The sequence below is a fragment of the Xenopus laevis genome, chromosome 9_10S, assembly GCF_017654675.1.
Source record: "Xenopus laevis strain J_2021 chromosome 9_10S, Xenopus_laevis_v10.1, whole genome shotgun sequence".
NCBI lineage: Eukaryota > Metazoa > Chordata > Amphibia > Anura > Pipidae > Xenopus > Xenopus laevis.
This window is the reverse complement of record NC_054388.1, coordinates 63475452-63495950: the sequence shown is the minus strand read 5'-3', so window position 1 is coordinate 63495950 and position 20499 is coordinate 63475452. Positions and strand designations below refer to the sequence as shown.

General features: G+C 37.3%; 1 protein-coding gene across 5 annotated transcripts in view; it reads left to right on the top strand.

Moving 5' to 3' along the window:
• LOC108702971 (potassium voltage-gated channel subfamily H member 7) overlaps positions 1-20499 on the top strand; it is a 189640-nt gene that overhangs the window by 137079 nt on the left and 32062 nt on the right. For all 5 annotated transcript variants that reach the window (XM_018238824.2, XM_041578218.1, XM_041578219.1 and 2 more), the window contains 3 exons: positions 2014-2439; positions 13028-13427; positions 16081-16280. In XM_018238824.2, coding sequence (XP_018094313.1) covers positions 2014-2439; positions 13028-13427; positions 16081-16280 — 1026 coding nt within the window. The remainder of the gene's footprint in view (positions 1-2013; positions 2440-13027; positions 13428-16080; positions 16281-20499) is intronic.

The window sequence follows — 20499 nt, the reverse complement described above, 5'->3', positions numbered from 1 at the left end:
TAGCACTTCCATTGTATTTTAGTATTTAGCCATGGGGGTATATTTTTCAAAGTGTGTAAAGTTAGAGATCAGACAGTCCACTAGTGTGAGTATTTATCGATGGGTGAAAGTGAAAGTTCATCCTTTGATAAATATGCCATCAAAATCCCATAGAAATGAATGGAGAGTGGCGGAATTTCACACTAGTAGACTGTGGTGATCTCTAACTTCATTCTTTGATAAATATACCCCATGGAATGCTCCCATAACCTTTTCCTTTTTGCATATCCCATAAAAAATGCACTGGCTGTGTTCAGCGGATATATGGTTGCCCCCCTCCGCCTCTTACTCATTGTAATGGGGGCACAGGTTAGGACTGAAACTAGGGGTAGGCAGAAGAGTCACGTGTCTAGGATGCAACAGGTGAGGGGTGCTAGGGCCCTTGGCACATAGCTTGTCTGTCTCTGCTATCAGGCTGTGGATTAGGTAGGTTAGTGCAAACGATCTACACAAGCAGGAATTTGCATTCTTCCAGCATAATACTTTACCTTTGCCTGACTTGTACCCACTGGCCCCATACACTATACCTGGTACTAGATTTCCAGTTTGACCCTAGATGTAGAGTGGAATCAGACTTCTTTTACTTGTGTAAATGAGCCTTACTGTGCTCATAATTGACCCTATGGTATTTATTTAGTGACCTTGTTAATGCTTGGTACAGTGAGCAAAATTACTGATAAAAGAGAGTTTAGCCTGACTAATATTAAACGTACATATTTCCATGGCGGTGAGGGGTGAGGGGATATGAGCATTTGCAGGATTCTGTGTAACAGATGTGCCCAAGGGTTGACAGTACAAGCCAGTAGGAGAGAGCTTGCCAATTATTTGAATGGCAAACAAGAAAATGAGTTCTGATTATCTGCCTTGCATCACTTGCATTTGTGCTACCAGAAAAGACTGGGTAGGGATCAGCGCATCACAGGAGCCATCAGTCTGCTCTACACAAGCTGGCAGAAAGGAAAAGTGCAGTGAAGGGACCTGTAATTAGCAGAGAAGAATATGTCGAACAGAAATTGAAAATGACACAGAATGAGAACACAAACTGGCCCTGCGCAGCTCTGCAAGAGTGAAACTGAATGCTGTTGTAATGGAGTTTATGAAACATTCAGACAGGGGTTAATGCTGCGATAGTTTAGCATAGCATCAGGTGAGAACTTCATGTGCCTATTGATGTAGCAATCACCCCCATTTAGATGAAATTGGGAAAAAAACATTTTTGGTGACTTGACAAACTTTTTCTGTAAGTGAATCTTTGAGCTCCATTGTCAGATGACTTAAAAATCATATGGGGCTTTATAGAAGAAGTGCAGGTTACAGTTCCAAATGGTTACCACTGAAATTCCAACAAGCCAATGGGAGCTTCAAATTCCCTGCCTTAGTTTTAGAACCTTGAAAGTGAGGGTGGAGGTTGAATCTCCTGTGGGTTGAGTCACGTCTTAAGACAGAGCCGCAAACATCTCCCCTTAACTATTGTTTCAGCAAGATACTCCTTCTTAGCTTAAGAATTTAGCAGATACACAGTATACTGATTGAACTGAAATTTAAATTGCTTACTGGGATTTGTCATGTCAATGTTGAAGTGACCCTATGCTCCATTTCTAGCTAGATTTCTGCATATAATTTCCCTTCTCTGTATATCTGTATTTTTGGAGGTCACGTCAAAATGTCAAAAACATTACTTTACAAAGAAAAAAAACCACAAAAGATAAATCAGCCAATTATATTTCCAGACAATTTCATAGTGAGCTATTGGTAAATGGAACTTTTGATCATCCTATGTCTCCTAAGCATATTATCTGAATCTTAAGAGTTTTTCTTAGGGTCAGTGCCCTGTACACTATATGAGGGAAAGTCTACTGGCAATTACTGGTCATTACTAATGGAGCATAAATTTATAACTTGACTTTATAGCTTTTCAAAAGTTTTTATCTTTATTGGAGTGTAGATAAAATGTCCCATATTATGTCTCCACAGGTTCTTTCTTTGGGAGCTGATGTCCTACCAGAATATAAACTTCAAACACCTCGCAACAACAAGTTTACTATTTTGCACTATAGCCCATTTAAAGCAGTATGGGACTGGTTGATTTTGCTACTAGTTATTTATACTGCCATCTTTACTCCTTACTCAGCTGCCTTTTTACTCAATGACAGAGAGGAGCAGAAGAGACGTGAATGTGGATACTCTTGCAATCCCCTGAATGTTGTTGACCTCATTGTAGATATCATGTTTATCATTGATATCCTCATAAATTTCAGAACCACTTATGTCAATCCGAATGAAGAAGTTGTAAGTGACCCGGCGAAAATAGCAATCCATTACTTTAAAGGCTGGTTCCTAATAGACATGGTCGCAGCAATACCCTTTGATCTGCTGATTTTTGGTTCTGGTTCTGATGAGGTAAGTGTATTTAATGCTTCTTTCTTCTATGTAGTTTAAAGGGCTGTTTAGTGTAGTATAAAGAATTTGATGATTTTATATATATAATATATATATATATATATATATATATATATATATATATATATATATATATATATATATATATATATATATATATATATATATATATAAAATAAGCTTAGACATGGTGCACATGGACAAACAAAAAACAATGCCTGTGTGCTGGTTAAAGACAACAATAGTAATAATCAAAAAGAAAATCGCACCAAACAGGTCTTTATATGAAATAAACAAAAGGTTTTATTTGATCAACGTTTCGGCTCAACAGCTGGAGCCGTCTTCAGGAACTAAAAGTTTTAGTTCTTGAAGACGGCTCCAGCTGTTGAGCCGAAACGTTGATCAAATAAAACCTTTTTGTTTATTTCATATAAAGACCTGTTTGGTGCGGTTTTCTTTTTGATTATTACTATATATATATACTCCCACAGTACCCGCACTCAAATCTAGGTGATTCCAATGGAGCCAGATCAGAAATATTCAAATAGTGAAAAGGAGGATTGGCACTCACTGTGATAGTAGTGAAAAAAAGATTATTTATTTTTCAAACAAATGTTACATCTCAATCCGACGTTTCGGACCCGCATGGGGCCCTTTCTCATCCTTGAGAAAGGGACCCATGCGGGTCCAAAACATCGGATTAAGATGTAACATTTATTTGAAAAATAAATAATCTTTTTTTCACTACTATCACAGTGAGTGCCGATCCTCCTTTTCACTATATATATATATATATATATATATATATATTTACAGTATATACTGTATATAGTGTTATGGTCACTACCAGGATACCTGGGAAATTCCAGGAAGGAGCTTATATATGTCCCAGGTTCTTAGCAAAGTGGTGTTTTGTGTCTACCTGAGGCACCTCAGGAGGATAATTACAAAGGCAGCTCAAGCCAGAATAGGGAGCTCCAGTCTGAGGGAAAAATGCAGGAAAGCTGCCTTGTTAGCTCAATGACAGGCTCGGATTTACCAGAAGGTTGGCATTGTTTTCTTTTCTCTGTTTTGGGTGGCTGGCGGGAGGCCTACTGCTGGTTAGTTAGGACAACTGACCTGTGTGAGCTGGAAGCCAATTAAGTGGTGGACTATATAAATCTGTCCTTTGTTTGTGCCTGGGTCATGTGTTTCCAGTTCCAGTATAGTCATATTGTAGTCATATTGTATAGTATTTATTTAGTAGGGTCACAAGCAACATGTTGCTCATTACTTTTTTTGATACTCCTTTCTCAGCAGTTGAAAATGTGCCCATAAATTCCTGGCTTGGAAACAAGTGTTGGAGCCATAAAGACACTAGTTTACTAAGGGCTGACACTCCAGGAACATTCTCTTGCTTGTGCGGCTCCCAACAACATATGAATGTGGTTCATAGGTTAAAAAAAGTTGGGGACCCGAGCAGCAGGCCAATGAGCTAACTATATTTGTCCTAGTAGTTTGGGAGTTTCCATTGGCAACTGAACTTTTAGAAGATAGATAAGATATAAAGGATGCTCTTGACTTTTCTACCACAGAAAGTAAACTGAGGATGTTGTGAAATAAGATGGTTGAATTAGTTCTGCTCAAAAGCATACTCACTGGTGAATTTTCTTGCATCTGTAATTGAGTAATTGAACTGATTTAAGGGTTAGGCTAGGGTTTTGGACCAATTCTATCATTTTATAAAGAATTTGGATTCAAGACAATTTGTAATGCCTTACCAAGCTAAACCCAGACCTTTAAAGTCATGTGACTTTGGACTGGACTGGACAACTCAAGATAACTTTTTTTAAAAGATGTAGTTTTTAGGGAGTTCACTCACTTTTGAATATGCAGATTAGGGTTTGGATTTGGTGGAGGATTGGGTATTAGGGCAAATCCAAAACATCTTGGTTCATCTCTAGTATTTTATAATTTATGTTAGATAATTTAGCAGACAGTGACACAGATTTATGGAGGGTTTAGATCCCTTTTAAATCTAGACAGATAAGTGTGAACATCGATATAAACAAAGGTTACGACTTTGAGAACATCAGCAGCATATTCCTATAAAGAAGTAGTGCTAATTAGTATGCTGGTATTTTAGCAGGATTTTTTTTCTTTAGAACATCTAATCCCTTAACAGTTGATTCCTTTCAGCAGAGAGATTATAGTATGTTTAATTGCGTAAATGAAACTGAAATTTACATTGGCTGTGTTGGTATCTCGGCATGTAAACGTGCTCAAGGCAACAGCTTCGGTATTTTACTCTTACAAGTTATTTTGCAAAACCGGTATTTAGAAGTTTTGCTGATGTTTAAATATGGATGAAGGAGTACGCAAATAATATAAAACATAACATAGTAACATGGTAAGTAAGGTTGAAAAAAGATGCACGTCCATTAAGTTCAACCTTTTTTTTTTTTTTTACTCTGCCAGTTGATCTAGAGGAAGGCAAAAAAAAACATCTGACGGCTCTCCAATTTGCCTCAGAGGGGGAAAAAATTCCTTCCTGACTCCAAAATGGCAATTGGACTAGTCCCTGGATCAACTTGTACTATGAGCTATCTTCCATAACCCTGTATTCCCTCACTTGCAAAAAAGCAATCCAACCCCTTCTTAAATCTATCTAATGTATCAGCCTGTACAACTGATTCAGGGAGAGAATTCCACATCTTCACAGCTCTCACTGTAAAAAACCCCTTCCGAATATTTAGGCGGAACCTTTTTCTTCTAAGCAGAATGGGTGACCTTGTGTCAGTTGGAAAGACCTACTGGTAAATAAAGCATTAGAGAGATTATTATATGATCCCCTTATATATTTATACATAGTTACCATATCACCCCTTAAGCGCCTCTTCTCCAGCGTGAACATCCCCAATTTGGCCAGTCTTTCCTCAGAGCTAAGATTTTCAATACCTTTTACCAGCTTAGTTGCCCTTCTCTGTACCCTCTCTAATACAATAATGTCCTGTTTGAGTGATGGAGACCAAAACTGTACGGCATATTCTAGATGGGGCCTTACAAGTGCTCTATACAGTGGAAGAATGACCCCCTCCTCCCGTGACTCTATGCCCCTTTCAATACAGCTCAAGACCTTATTTGCCCTTGATGCTGCTGACTGGCATTGCTTGCTACAGCCAAGTTTATCATCTACAAGGACTCCAAGGTCCTTTTCCATAATGGATTTGCCTAGTGCAGTCCCATTAAGGGTATAAGTGGCTTGGATATTTTTACATCCCAGGTGCATGACTTTACATTTATCAACATTGAATCTCATTTGCCACTTAGCTGCCCAGATTGCCAGTTTGTCAAGATCATGTTGCAAGGATGCCACATCCTGGATGGAATTAATTGGGCTGGATAGTTTTGTATCATCTGCAAACACTGATACATTACTTACAACACCCTCCCTTAAGTCATTCACTATGGGAATGCAAAGTACAAATCTAAGGATAGTCACAGAGGCTGGATATGTTTGTCCCCTTCTTTGCAAGGTATTCAGCAGGTGACACACCAAACAGCAGTTATCTAAAAGACACCCATGCTCTAGAGCAGTGATCCCCAACCAATAGCTCGCAGGCAACATGTGGCTCACCAACCCCTTGGATGTTGCTCTCAGTGGCCTCAAAGCAGATGTTTGTTTTTTAATTCCTGGTTTGGAGGCAAGTTTTGGTTGCTTAAAAAACAGGTATACTGCCAAACAGAGTCTCCTGTAGGCTGCCAGTCCATATAGGGGTTACCAAAAATGTGACAATTTGCCAAAATGCACTATGGGTGTCATAATTTTATTTGCTGCGCATCAAATTTTTTCGTTGCCCAACAATTTTTTTACCCATTGGAGTCTACAGTCGTTATTTTTGTTGTGAAATATTTTGCTACTGGTCATTCCTATAGAACAGCCCTAATAGCTTTATTCTTGGAATTTTACAATATCACCTTAACTCTTATCTTTCAGATAGGACTCATTATATTTCCTTAGCACATTCACTTCCTTGACGACAATGCATGGTTCGCCACAAAGCAGCGCCAATAGTGGCACATTTATTCTAGAGTGAATTGTGGATGTTTAGCAAAAATTTGCCAAAAAGAGAAATTACCACAACATCTCCTATTTACTAAATGGAGAAGAGGACAATTTGCTAGCGAAAAACCTCAGCGCTAGAGATCTTGTACACTGTTTTGCCAGGTGAATTTTTTGCTCTGGTGAACAATCGTTAATCTGCAAATTTAGCAAAGTCAATTGGTCACCCTTGTCACCAAAGTCTACTTCACCTGGTTCTTCCTAGCCAATTGTTATGAGGAAGCTACAGCCTCAACATCACTATGTCAGTGGAATCACATCTTATATTAGTAAAAGTCATAAAAAAAGAGAAAACGCTGCTGTTTTTTCATATTTTAATGTGGGATTATTTTTAAAAGTTGTAACTGTTAGATATATATTATTCACACTTGTTTAACCATTTGAAGCTTATCCTACATTTGTTTTTTATGGTAGGCTAATTTTTTAGGACAATAGAGGATCTCTTTTGTCTTTATTTTGCTTGCCTTGGACATACATTTTTTTTATTAATAAAAGGTGGCATCTTCCAGCAATTTCACCAACATCACTAATAAATACATACATATGACCTTTATGTAGCCGCCATATTTAAATTGATGTAAGCGGAAGTATGTTAACTAGGAAGAAAGTAACGCTAGAGAAAATTTACTAAGAAAATTTTGCACTGACAAATTTTCACTAGAAAATATAAACCAGAGTTCATTTGCCGATATGAATTTTTGCATTTTGATGAATGCACGTGGTTGTAGCAAATTAACATCTGACATAGTTGCAAGAAGTATGGCAAAGCTTTCCAAAGCAACAGTTCAGACCCAAGTAAGTGTGCCCCATAGTCTCTAATGTATAGCATAAAAAAGTTGTGCAACAAACACCCCATTGACTTCACTGGATGTGAATAATTTTTTGGCATTTCATGATTTTTCAGCAAAATTCGCCTATCCCTAGTTACCAACTGCAGTTGTATTCACAATTTCCATTACAGTTGTGCTCTTTCTAACCCTAAGCTTACATGCATGATGGCAGCTGATGCCTAGTGTAGTTGTTATGGAAATTGGCAGCATTTATTAAAGATGTGTTTGTGTTACCAATTCACCACACCAGTCTTTCCTCCTAATCATACCTCTCAACTGTCCCATTTTCAGAGGAACAGTCCCTCTTTTGACTGCTCAACCCGCAGTCCCTTGTTTGTACTGGAAAGTCCCAATTATCTCTGCACTGAACAGGCAGAAAAAGAAACAATGTTTCTAACTTAATTGGCTTTTGTAACAATTTTGAGATAAGCAAATAAGTAATTGTAACAATATAAGAAAACAGGTCTCTTGAGAGAAGTTAGACTCACAGGTTAAAGGGCAATTCACGTTCATTAGCAAAACTGTAATAACTGAAAAAACCACCGAAATATGTTCAAACTTTCATAACCAGTCAAATTTGTAAAATGAACACGGTAATTAGGGGATGAGGCCACAAAAATTGGTGTGGTCAAAAAAAATTTATCCGCACTGTGCCTGCCAACTATTTTGTCCCTCTTTTTATTTCCAAAATGTTGGGAGGTATGTCCTGACGAATCGGGTGCAATGCACATATTGATGCAGGGGAACCCTGCAGCTACCACCAACATAGGTTATCACAGCTGGTTCCCAGAACACCATCAGAATAATTGCATCCAATTTGTGTTCACATGCAACTGCATGCATTGCATCAGGCCCATGAACACCTCTCAGCCACAAAAAATGCTACTTTATGGGTAGAAAACATGGAGACTAGCCCTTGAAATTGCACTTTGCATACAACATGTCTTAAGACTGACCCTTAATCCTACAGTGAGCGATTACAAGAGCTACCACTCTGACTCTTACTTTTCTAAGGTGATCTCCTTACTTGAGTGCATTGCTTTGTTACAGAGTCCTACTCTGCCTCAGGCTCCCAGCACCATCCACCCTCCTCCTACTAAGTAAGGTAACTAACTGACCCTGTAACAAACAAGGGAAAGTTGTGCTCACCACTAGTTTTTAAAATCATTAGGCGGGGGTGCAATGAGGGTGTGACCACAAAATACATATAGACAAATACAAGATTCCTCTGCACTCAACCCATTATCAATATATTTAAATATATTGATAATGGGTTGAGTGCAGAGGAATCTTGTATTTAACTAACTGACCCTCCAAGCTCCCCACACAGCATGTTTAACCAGTGGATAGGGAAATACACCCTTCTGCCATAAAGGTCGGGAAAGCATTAAATCAATACAATGGTATTGGCATATATTAGTCAGACCTGCTTTCTGGTTACAGATAAGCAGAATATTTTCAAATCTTAAGCTTTACTAATTTTAATGGTGTTGATATATTATAAATTTGCTTAGTGCAGCTCAAAATTCTCCTCATTTTAACTTGAGTAATTATGTCTGATAGTTCTAGTGAATAATATCTACTTTTGGAAATGCTGTGTCATTCCGAGACAGCCGCTGCATAAAGTCGTAATTCATTCCTGTTTTTTTTTTAATTATCTGAGTATATTAAATTATTAAGTACATGTGGCCTGCCACTGCACTCTCTTGCATGATATCACTCGCATGTGGGCGATCCTAATTTTCTCATTTCAATAGCTTTCTAACATGCAGCATATTACAAGAATGTCTTCAAAGATAAAAAAAAGTGATTTCTAGATAGTTCTTCACAATAAAGAGAATCATACTGACCTTCCAGCTATAAAAACAGAAGAAAAGCCAACCATGTTCTAAATTACACAATAGATGATGATGATGATTATAGATAGATAGATAGATAGATAGATAGATAGATAGATAGATAGATAGATGATAGATAGATAGATAGATAGATAGATAGATAGATAGATAGAATATAAGAATCTTGAAAACATGAATTCTAATAACCTAATTAACCTTAAAAATAGATAGAATTTTGCTTATACAACTACCATTGACTTCTACAGGAATTCACCAGCTTTCAGATGCAAAATCTTTATATTCGATTAAGTCACTCTTGATAAATCTTAAATATTAGCATTTCAGAAACTCAAATTCTAATTCACAATTTTTTGCTGCAAAAAAACTCTAATCACAGTAAAATATTGAATTTGAATACTGACAAATGACACCTGTAGTATTGTGAATAATTGGCCAAATAAATGAAATTAATTGGAATGCACTGAATAAAAAAGATATATATATTGTGTATGAATATTTATTTTCTGTCCATTATGTACAGTATATGGCTTAGTGCTAAATACATAAATTGATCTTTTATCCCTCAGTGCTCCCAATACAACAATGGCGTCCCCACAGCATTCTCATGTAAATTGCTTTTCCTTTCTAATAAGACAATGCAGTGTAATTGATTTTAATTGAGTTAGCATTAATCACAGAAAGTAAACCCAGTGTCTTGGTTTTTAATATTAAATTCACTTCAAAATTAACTTTTAGTTTGACTGACACAGCAGTTTTCTTAATATTTTTTATTACCAGCCTGAAACCCACAGATCTACAACTTCTATGTCTTTGCTGTTTGGAAGTAAGACTAGAGGATCAATAGGAAAGGACAATAAAAGATAGCAAAGCAATACAAAATACAAGTAATAATAATAAAAGCTTCACAGTCAATCTGTTTTGGGTTGCTGGGTTAGTGAATCTTTATGATTAACAATTAGGGGATTAGGACAGAGGGCCAGATTCAGTAAATATTGTTAGTAAATATTGTCAACGGATCAGTTGATTCTGATCCATCTATAACATTTATAGGTATTGTTAAATAATAGAACAGATTCAATGGAAGTAGAACAAGTTCTTCTGAATCAATCTAGTTCAGATCAATATATTAGGAAGCAGTAAATCACCACTAATCAATTAAGTATTTGTAAAAAAAAAAATCATTGCCTTCAATGAGAATCAGTGTCTGATACTACATATTATTTTGGCTGGTCTGGGAAAACAAATCCTGGACAATGATAAATAAAGATATTTACAGTTCAGTTGAACAGGCCAAATCAATCTGACATATGGATCAATTCTCTCAAAGTTTATTATCCAGAATTCCTGTATTTCTGAGCTTTCTGCACCATACACAGATCCCTATAACCACCCTGTGATGGCTTTGCACATCCTTTGCTCTCTATTGAGAAATAGAGCAAAAGGGAATATGAATTATGCTTGTTACTGACTTTGTTTGAAACCAAGACACAGTTGTACATTTATAATAAGACTTTGTCCTGTATGTAAAATTGAGTTTTTAGGTTGCTGACATTTTATTGGCCTCGCCTTGCATTTGCTGTACAAGTGGAAATCTGTGCAAAGCATTTGGTAGCTGTGACTTTTATATAATTATCTGCGGTTAAGGAGATGGGAGACATATTGATGAAAGGGAATGTAGTACAGTAATTGGTACATTGTTTTTTATTGCTCAATATCAAGTCAATAGAAGGCGCCTAAAGCGTTTGTCTCAGCATTTTTGAGAGTTGTAACCTTTTTTTTAACCTTCTGCTGCTTCTCTTTTTCATGCATTCCCAGTTGTCCCAATATCCAAAGAAACATTAACACTAAACTGTATAAATTGATAGTACCAGGCGTCATAGATTGCTGGGTTACAGATTATTGTATGGGGATCATCCTGCTCAGGACTGATTCTAACAGCATTTAAAATGTTGAAGGAGGGCGATAGTGGTCCATATAAAGTTCATATTACATTTACACACATGGTCTGTTTTATCAGGAGCCAGTTAACCTGACTGTATATTTTTGGAGCATGGGAGAAAACTGGAGTTCCCGAGGAAACCAAAATAAACAAGAGACAACATACAAACTCCTTGCAAACTCAGGCCCCCAGTCTCGCAAGGCAGAAGTACTATCCAGTGAGCTACCATGATGCTGGACTACAGCTCCCAACATGCTTTGATCTTGGCTGTGTAATTAAATAATAATCAAATCAAATAATCAAAATTTGGGTAAAGTGTAGTTTGCATATGGGTAAAACATTAAGCTGTATCATGGAATTAGTAGTCTTTGCTTAAGAGCTGACAAAAATTCCACTGGTGTTTAAACTGAACATAGGCATATTGCAGAAAAATAGGTTTTCTTGTGTTCCTACAGTAAAATATTAGAATATTTGAAAAGTGCAGGCAATCTGCAGCATCAGCAAAATCCAAGTGCTGACTGCGCTAAATAGACAGACTGTTACATTTAGTCCTCCACTAAAATATCGTCCCCCTCTTTTATGTACTGTCAGATTTAGAGAGTGAAAATATCACTCTCACTTGTCAGCTCTGTCCAACCTCGTAGTTGTTTACACATTAAATTCCCGGCAAAGCAGAAATGTAATAAATTTGTAAAGATCTGTAATGCAATGTTTATATGTAGCAACAAACTTCCAAAAGATGAATTTTTAATAGGAGAAATAGTTTGTTTGGTAAAATGTGTTCCATTCTTACCATGATTAGGATGTTATTTCTTACAGACATTTCAGTAAGCACAGAGCCCATCTGGGTTTGTTCTAACTGTTCAGTGGAATCCAGATGTGGTGTCTCTTAGGGAATGGAAAGATCCTATTAGCATCTCTGACCATTGGCCCACAGCTATACGTTATATACCTAGAAACAGTGAACAATGGAACTTCATTTAAAATGCCTCCAGCATTTTTGCCATTGGAAATTCTTGGATGTTGGACTAGAGAGGTTTAGCTTTCCCAAGCCTTCATTATAAAACAGCCATATAACCGGTTCTGTTTGTGGTGTCCCTCATAAATGGTATGATGGAAATACTGTACATATTTGTACATCTCTTATCCAAACATGGTCTTGCACAGAGCATGTTGGTGTCATGTTAAACCTGTCTGCCTCAAGGTCAGGGGTCATAGAGTTAGGGTCCTAGGATCAATTCTAGACTAAAAAGGAGTTTGTATGTTCTTACCTTGTCTTGGCGGGGGTACTCTGGTATCCTCTCACACTCCAAAAACATAGAGGCAGCAACATAGAACCCAATTGATTAGAAATGACCCATTACATTTTTGTGAACCAAGCCTGAAAAGAGTTTAATTGCCTCAAAAACAGCAAAGGATTGCAACGAATCATTCCTCAGTACATCAGTACCCCTGTCCATATATATCGTGGATTATTTAACTTGTTAGTGAAAGAATTGTACTTTGTTTTTGTTTCTTTACTGTAAGTGTTTTATTTTAATACAAAATTTCCATATATCATGGATGGTCCAGAGTGATGTGTCGCTGTGTAGACACCTTCATATGAATTGAGGTGAGGCATGCCTTAAGTGCCACAGGTTTCTGTCTCAGGTGCTCCTGGTTATACAATAGACATTGTCAGTTTGATACTCAAGGTTGGGCATGTCTAGGCTATAAACCGATTACTAAGGGTTTTGTTTCTGATTAATCACTATCATCATAGTTAAGCCATTATAGGGCCACAAATTAGACAAAATATATTACAAATGGACTTTCTATTTCAGATGAAAAACGTAATTCTTTCTTTTTCATTTCACAGACCACAACACTTATTGGACTTTTGAAAACTGCCAGGTTATTACGACTGGTGAGAGTTGCTAGAAAACTGGACAGATATTCAGAATATGGTGCAGCCGTTTTGATGCTTCTAATGTGCATATTTGCACTGATCGCACACTGGCTTGCCTGCATTTGGTATGCCATTGGCAATGTGGAGCGACCTTATTTAATCCACAAAATTAGCTGGTTGGATTCACTGGGAGAACAAATAAAGAAACCATACAATTACAGTGACCCCAGTTCTGGACCTTCTATCAAGGATAAATATGTTACAGCACTGTACTTTACATTTAGCAGCTTAACAAGTGTTGGGTTTGGAAACGTATCTCCAAACACCAATTCTGAAAAGGTCTTCTCCATATGCGTCATGTTGATTGGCTGTAAGTACAAACTGCAAAAGAAATAACCAGTAATGTATTTTGTTTGCAGAGTAATCTCATCACTTGGGGTACTAAAATATTGTTTAGATTGAATCCATAACCATTGTATATACTATATGTATGCTTACTAAAGAAGGCTTGTAAATAATTTGTGTTCAACAGAGATAACAAAACTACAGATCTCCTAGAGAATAGAAATCATGGGATGTCTCCTGGTGGATGATCAAGTCTACTGTCCAAGATTTCTAGTGTAGATGAGTAAATCATCTACCATAACAGGATTTCAACTGTTTTGATAAATCAAAGGCAGTTGGTGGGTTTTTCAAGGGAACTACACACAAACCTAGATCTATTAACTTAAAGTGATAGTAGCACAGAACTAGCCTAAGGTACTATGCATACCAATCCACACATGTCTACTAGACATGCTTAGAAGCATGTACAGAACACTATACTTAAGGCCTTCAAGAATCTGGCAAGATGTTCATTGCAGTATACTGATGGTAAAGATGAACATTGCTTTTGGTAGAGGTGTATAGGTCTTCTGGATAACCTTTATAAGAATCATTTACAATTTATGGCTTGTATATGATCTTATGTGCAGAGACGTAACTAGAGGGGGGCGGGCCCTGACGCGGGACGTGCAGCCGCCCCCCCCTCCGTACGTCCGGAAACGGACGCTTTTACGGCCACATTTCCCTTAGAAGAGAGTGGCGTGTGAGCTGCCGGGGGGGGCCCTGAGGGGGTGCGGGCCCTGGCCCAATCACACCCCCTGTTCCCCCGGTAGTTACGCCACTGCTTATGTGCCACTTTACTGAAGCTGTATTGAGTTACTTGATAGGGGGTGCTGAGGTCCTTATGTAATAACTGACGTACAACAGGTTGCCCTTGTAGATTAGATGTGATCATAGATCAAGCAGATCTAAAACTCTGCTTTTTAATAATGTCTTAGTGGCCATTCTCCCCATTAATAAGAACAATGCTTTATAAACGGATTCTATTCCTCTTCTGTTCCTGTTTTTGTGTTCTTGTGATACTACCAACTCTTTATAAAGGCACTATCTTCTTAAAAAGCTGATCTAGCGTTTTCTCTATATGAGATCTCGTTACCACCTCCTAATTATGTTTGTTAGACTTGTAGCAAAGTCTTGCTATTAATGAAGGTATCTCGCAGCTTCTAATTATCTAGGAATAGCTATCTGTTATATAACAAACTGCAGCCAGATATTGGAATGCTGTTCACTAATTTTAAATATCCTGGATTAATTGCTACTTGGTGACTGGTGATCTGGCAGGTAACAGGTCATGGAAATAGATGCTATTTATAAGCAGAGTTTATTTTCAAACAGATAGTATGAAGTTATAGATGATTTTTAAATAGAGCATTCCTTAGCATATTTGCATGTTATAATTCAGTTTTTGCTGCAGTTATATAATGATGTAGTAGGGATGCAGCGAATCCATCATTTTTGGAATTGGTCAGATATTATGACTTCCAAATACTGAACCAAATCTGAACTTTAATCTATATTAAATATATCTGAGCAAAATCCCCCCACAAAATTGTGAGCTTCAGCTTTCAGTGCTTTAAATTCACATAACTTTAAGGTTTGAGATTTGGTCCTTCATAACACTAACCCCCATGTAATAAAATTCACAAAGTGTGTCCAGGAGCAGTAACCCATAGCAACCAATAAGTTGTTTTGCTTTTACACAGGTGACCAGTAAATGCTACCCACTAGTTGCTATGGGTTACTGCTCCTGGGCAAACTTAGTGTCTTTTATTATATAATAGTGATGTGGGCATCTGTCCCCGACCCTAACCCAGCCCTGCAGCACTTGCACCCACTCCCATATTTATATATTTGTGCCGCCCACTGTGATGTCACAGAAGGGAGCAGGCACATTGACACAAGTGTATAAAAAGGCATGCAAGAAGGCAGAAGTGAGGCACTAGAAGGTAACCTAGGACATTGTGTGGAAGTTGGCCCAAACCCACCTAACCCACGGGTAAACCTGTGGGTCCCGCAGACTTGAGATTGGCTGGCACATCACTACTATATAACCCTAAGGATTCAGCCAAATCAAAATTCTGCAAAAAGTCCCGTGATTTGCCTGAATTCCAAACTAAATCCTAGAATGGGTTAATCCCTCATTTCTAGTATATCATAGCAATGTAACCAGTGCACCATTTCAACTTCCTTTACCACTCGGCCCAGCTGCCCCAACCCTGCTCCTCTTCTTCCACACCACTCTGCTGGTCTCTTTTGCATAATATTGCAAGTTTATTGCACGTTTGGGTGCCTGACAAAAAGACAACTTTGAACTCCTTTAGACAATAATAGCCATACAAAAAAAGAAAAACTGCAACGTTTGCTACACCACTAGAAATGTAGAGAAACCAGTCAGAAGATAGCATTTTCTGGTTAGCTTTTTGAAAGAAAACATCTAATTGTTTGCTATGGGTTACGGTGCACTTTTTAATTACATTACCTGTTTTATACACAACTAACATGGTGTCGTGCTTCTACAAGTAATCTCTACACTTTACTTGACTAATTGTTAAAAAGTACATAATATTTATTTAATGCATTTTTATGCATTTGGTTGTGTTAATTAATGGTCTATTATTTTTTAATTCTTTCCAATCCAGCATTAATGTATGCAAGTATTTTTGGAAATGTGTCTGCAATAATCCAAAGATTATATTCAGGAACCGCTCGGTACCACATACAGATGTTGAGAGTGAAAGAATTCATACGATTTCATCAAATTCCCAATCCTTTACGTCAAAGGCTCGAAGAGTATTTTCAGCATGCATGGAGTTACACCAATGGCATTGACATGAATATGGTATGCCACTTAGTTTTCATTCTCTGTAATTTACATGAAGATCATAGAACATCACAGTTGACGTGGTTGTGACAGTCAAACTGAAATGGCCACAAGTGTTTGATATGTATAGAGAAACACAGAGATAGACAGCTAGCTAACTAGATGATCAAGAGATAGATAGATACTGATTATATTGCCAAAAGTATGTGAACTGCTGCCTGTCCAATACTGTTTATTATTCCACAGCCAAGTGTATCAATATGAAGATATGAGGGCTTTCCATTGGACCATTGTTGGTGGAATTTGCTTCCAATTTGCAATCCAATTGTAAGGTTGGGAACAGTTGTTGGGTGATCAGATCTGGCTCACATTGTTTTTCAATTGCAGCTCACAGGTGTTGAGTTAGGTTGAGGTCAGGGCTTTGTGGAGACCAGTCAAGTTTTCTCATTTCCATTTCAGCAATCCCATCCTATATCCTAAATGATTGCTTGTGTGTTGGCAGCAATGGCTGTGGTTTAAATAGAACATTCCAGTAATTCAAAGGCTTGTCCACATACTTTTGGCCATAGAATGTAGATAGGAATAGACAAAGACAAACAGAGAGAGAGAGAGAGAGGTTATATACAGATTAAAACCGACAAACGGAATTATAAAACAGATCTATAGATACCAAAACAGAATAACTTCTGTAAATGTGGCTTAAGAGGTGACCACTGTCATATTGCTTGGCAGAAAGAAAAGACAGTTGTCTTGTGACAGGCCAAATTCAATTTATTATTATTAATAACGATACCTATAGCCTATATAATGGCTGCATTCTTTCACAGAAATGTGTGTAATGTTTGCTAAGAAATCTCTATAGATTGGCCAGTTGTTGTGTTTGTTTAAATACATAATAATAACGATAGAGCATAAGCATGTGTGCGGTTCATAGCAATTACTGGTGTTGTGTCTTCAGACAGATCAATAGAAATAGACCAACAGACATTATTACTATGGATTTGGTTATCAAATGCTCATCACTGTTTGAAAGGGGAGGAGAAAAGAACTTAAAAGTGCTAACGCTGTGCTGGTTCTTATGTTCCTTTAACCTTGTAGTGTTATTGAATAGAAGTTACAAATAATAAATGAGGCTTGATATGCCATACATCAAGTCAGAATCCATCCCTGATGGATAGAGTAGCAATATTAATCATCAGAAACAGGACATTGTTTAATCTAAAGGGCATCAACCCTGTTTATAAGCCCTACCCTGTGGACTACTTAAATCTCACAGGGTTTTAATTAGAACCAACTAAATTTCAGCACTTCCACATCAGTGATTAAAACACTTTACTGTAAAATGCCTAGCAAGTCTGGAATTCCATGGATTTCTGTATGTGACATCAGCAGCAGCTTCTGTGAGACTGTGAAGATACTCTTTCCATCTCATCATTCTAAATGTTTTATACTGGGGCGAAACTATAGGCCAGACCTATGGCATGGATGGGGAAAGGCTTGTTTGAAAATAGACACTTGTGTTTATGTTATCTGATAGGAGAATGTATTATTCTGTCCTCAAACTATATTCCATGGAGTTTGCAAAATATAGGCAGGTGATTATGATGATACAGCATAATAAATATGCAGAAATGTCCTTCTCTGAATATATGTATTCATACATACAAGGAAAGCTACAGTATTAAGCTACCATATACAGTAACTTGCTTTTACTTCTCACCAGCCATAGTACCCATTTATAGATTTTGCTTTTCTAAAATCATGGGAATAGTTAAGCGACATTCAAATTTAGGTTTTTCTTCCAGTTGTTTAAAACTTGCAAATTCGAATGTTTTCAAGTTTTCTGAACATGAATTTTCCAGATTTATCAGTCCAAAATTAAGATGAAAAAAAAATCAGCAGCTAAAATTGGAAGGGATGCTAGGAAAATCAATGGAGGTGTATTTTCAAAATGTATGCTGTTTCTATTTTCAAGTCTTCTAAAAGAAATTTGAGTTTACAGACTCGTTACCAAGAAATGGAATAATGTGGTTTTATTGAAATAGGTTTATGTAACACAACAAGTGATGGGCGAATCTGACCCGTTTCGCCAGAATGCATTGATGTCTATGGGCGCCAACATTTTTGACACGCAACACATTTTTTTTCACCCATTACAGTATATGGGTGTCATGTTCGGGTGAAAATTTTGCTCATCACTAGACACAACTTAAAGGAGAAGGAAAGTCTTCTTGCATTCGGGGGTGCCAAATGTTAGGCACCCCCAAGTAATTGTCTTGACTTACCTGAAACCCCAGGTCAGTGCTCCTATCAGCAGAAAACTGTACTGGCCGGGGTTATACCAGTGAGCATCACGGAGCGATCCTCTTCCGTCTTCCTCTTTCTTCGTGGGGCTGCACATGCTGAATTTAACTTAAAAAGTCAGCTATTTCGTTCAACTGCGCATGCGTCTGCTCCAAGAAATTTGAAGAAAGAAGAAGCTGGAAGAGGATCGATCTGTGGTGCTCCCTGGAAGAACCCTGGGCCAGTGCAGTTTTCTGCTGATAGGAGCACCGGCCCAGGGTTTCAGATAAGTAAAAACAATCACCTAGGAGTGCCTAACATTTGGCACCCCCAAGTGCAAGACGACTTTCCTTCTCCTTTTTCTCATTAGAGTTTTTCCAGATAAATTAAAAACAAGTAAATAATACTTTTCGGGACTGATTTACAAAAATTCTACATTACATTTTTTTCAGAAATTTGAGAATTCGGAGTTAAAGTATAAAAGTTTGGCAACTAAAATCTGTTAAGAATCTGTAGAGGTCAATCGGAAATATATTTTCAGCATTCAAGCAACTGTAATTTTTTTCCAAGATCTTGAAATATTACAGCCTCTTTAAAAATAAATAGAACAATACCGTTTTTGCTGACAAGCAACAGGTTTTTCAGCAGGAATAAAACACAACAGCAGGAAAAACAGTTGATTGAATTTTGTCTAAGCTTAGACATACTTAATGTAAATAATGTATACACAATTTAATAATATTTTTTGACTCCCCCACCCCACCCCCAAATTCACTAAAGAGTTCCTTACCACTAAAACTTGCTCTGCTTATGCTAGGAGAAATATGCAGTGTTTTATATCTAAAATACTAAATGCAGAGAAGGAATTCTGCTTGCACAGAAAGTAGTAGCAGTAACTGCTGGATGGGACCTGGAGTACAGAGTATCTTTGAAAGTCCCATAACGCCTATTTAAAAAATAAATATTATTTAAATGGATCAGTATTATAAGAGGTATAATAAGGAACCTTGCACTTAATATTAGATATAGTATACTTCTATGGTTGTACTTGTATTGTACTGTTTAGCTGCCATTTTCTGTTGTACTTATGAGAGATTTCTCTTTTCTTGTGCCTGCCTCAACCCTTACACCATGGAATACCTACACCCACGGGTAAGAACAGGAGGTATTCTCAATGCATTTTTTTTCCTTTATCTTTTTTAAGCGATCCTTTTTAAGTTTCTATTATTTTTGTGGCATTGCATTGCATGGATTTTCAAGAAAATAAAACTGGTCAATAAAATATTTTGAGACTGAGTCCAACACACACAGGGGTACAGAATATAAATAAAAATGTGAAACTACTGAAGCTGTTCGGGGCCATAATTCCAGTTATACTGCATTTACACTCATCTGCATTTATGTTGCCTTATTGTTTGGGTGACTGTTGAAAACAGGTTTTGTCACGTTTTTTTTTTGTAAAGCGTTAGACTACCAGAGTACTAGAGAATCTTCCAGTAGCCCCAGTGCTTATTGTCCCCACCTAGAAAAATCATCATGGGCCTATATAATAACCTGTATCATTTGGCACAATCTATATCTATTTGCTGTCACATTGAGCCAGGGTGTCAGGTTCTCTGGTGGGCCTTCCAACACTAAGTTTAGCCATTTTGTGTGGGATAAATTGAATGCCCAAAACAGTTTTTGACTCAAAAAAAAGATACCCAGAAGAATAATTGTCACCCTGAATGATTTTTCATTGACCAAACTTCTTAGCAGTGAATCTACTGTATACCCCACAAAAAAAAAAAGTCAGTCCCAAAATATCTTTTGTTGCATATGGTATGTTTTGCTGAGTGACTGGGATTGTTTCTCTCTGTGCATTAACATTTTGCAAAGGTGCCGTATGTAGGCCTTTTATATTTAGTGAATGCTTTTGATGTGGTGATGTGCATGTCTACATACAAGTCTTGTG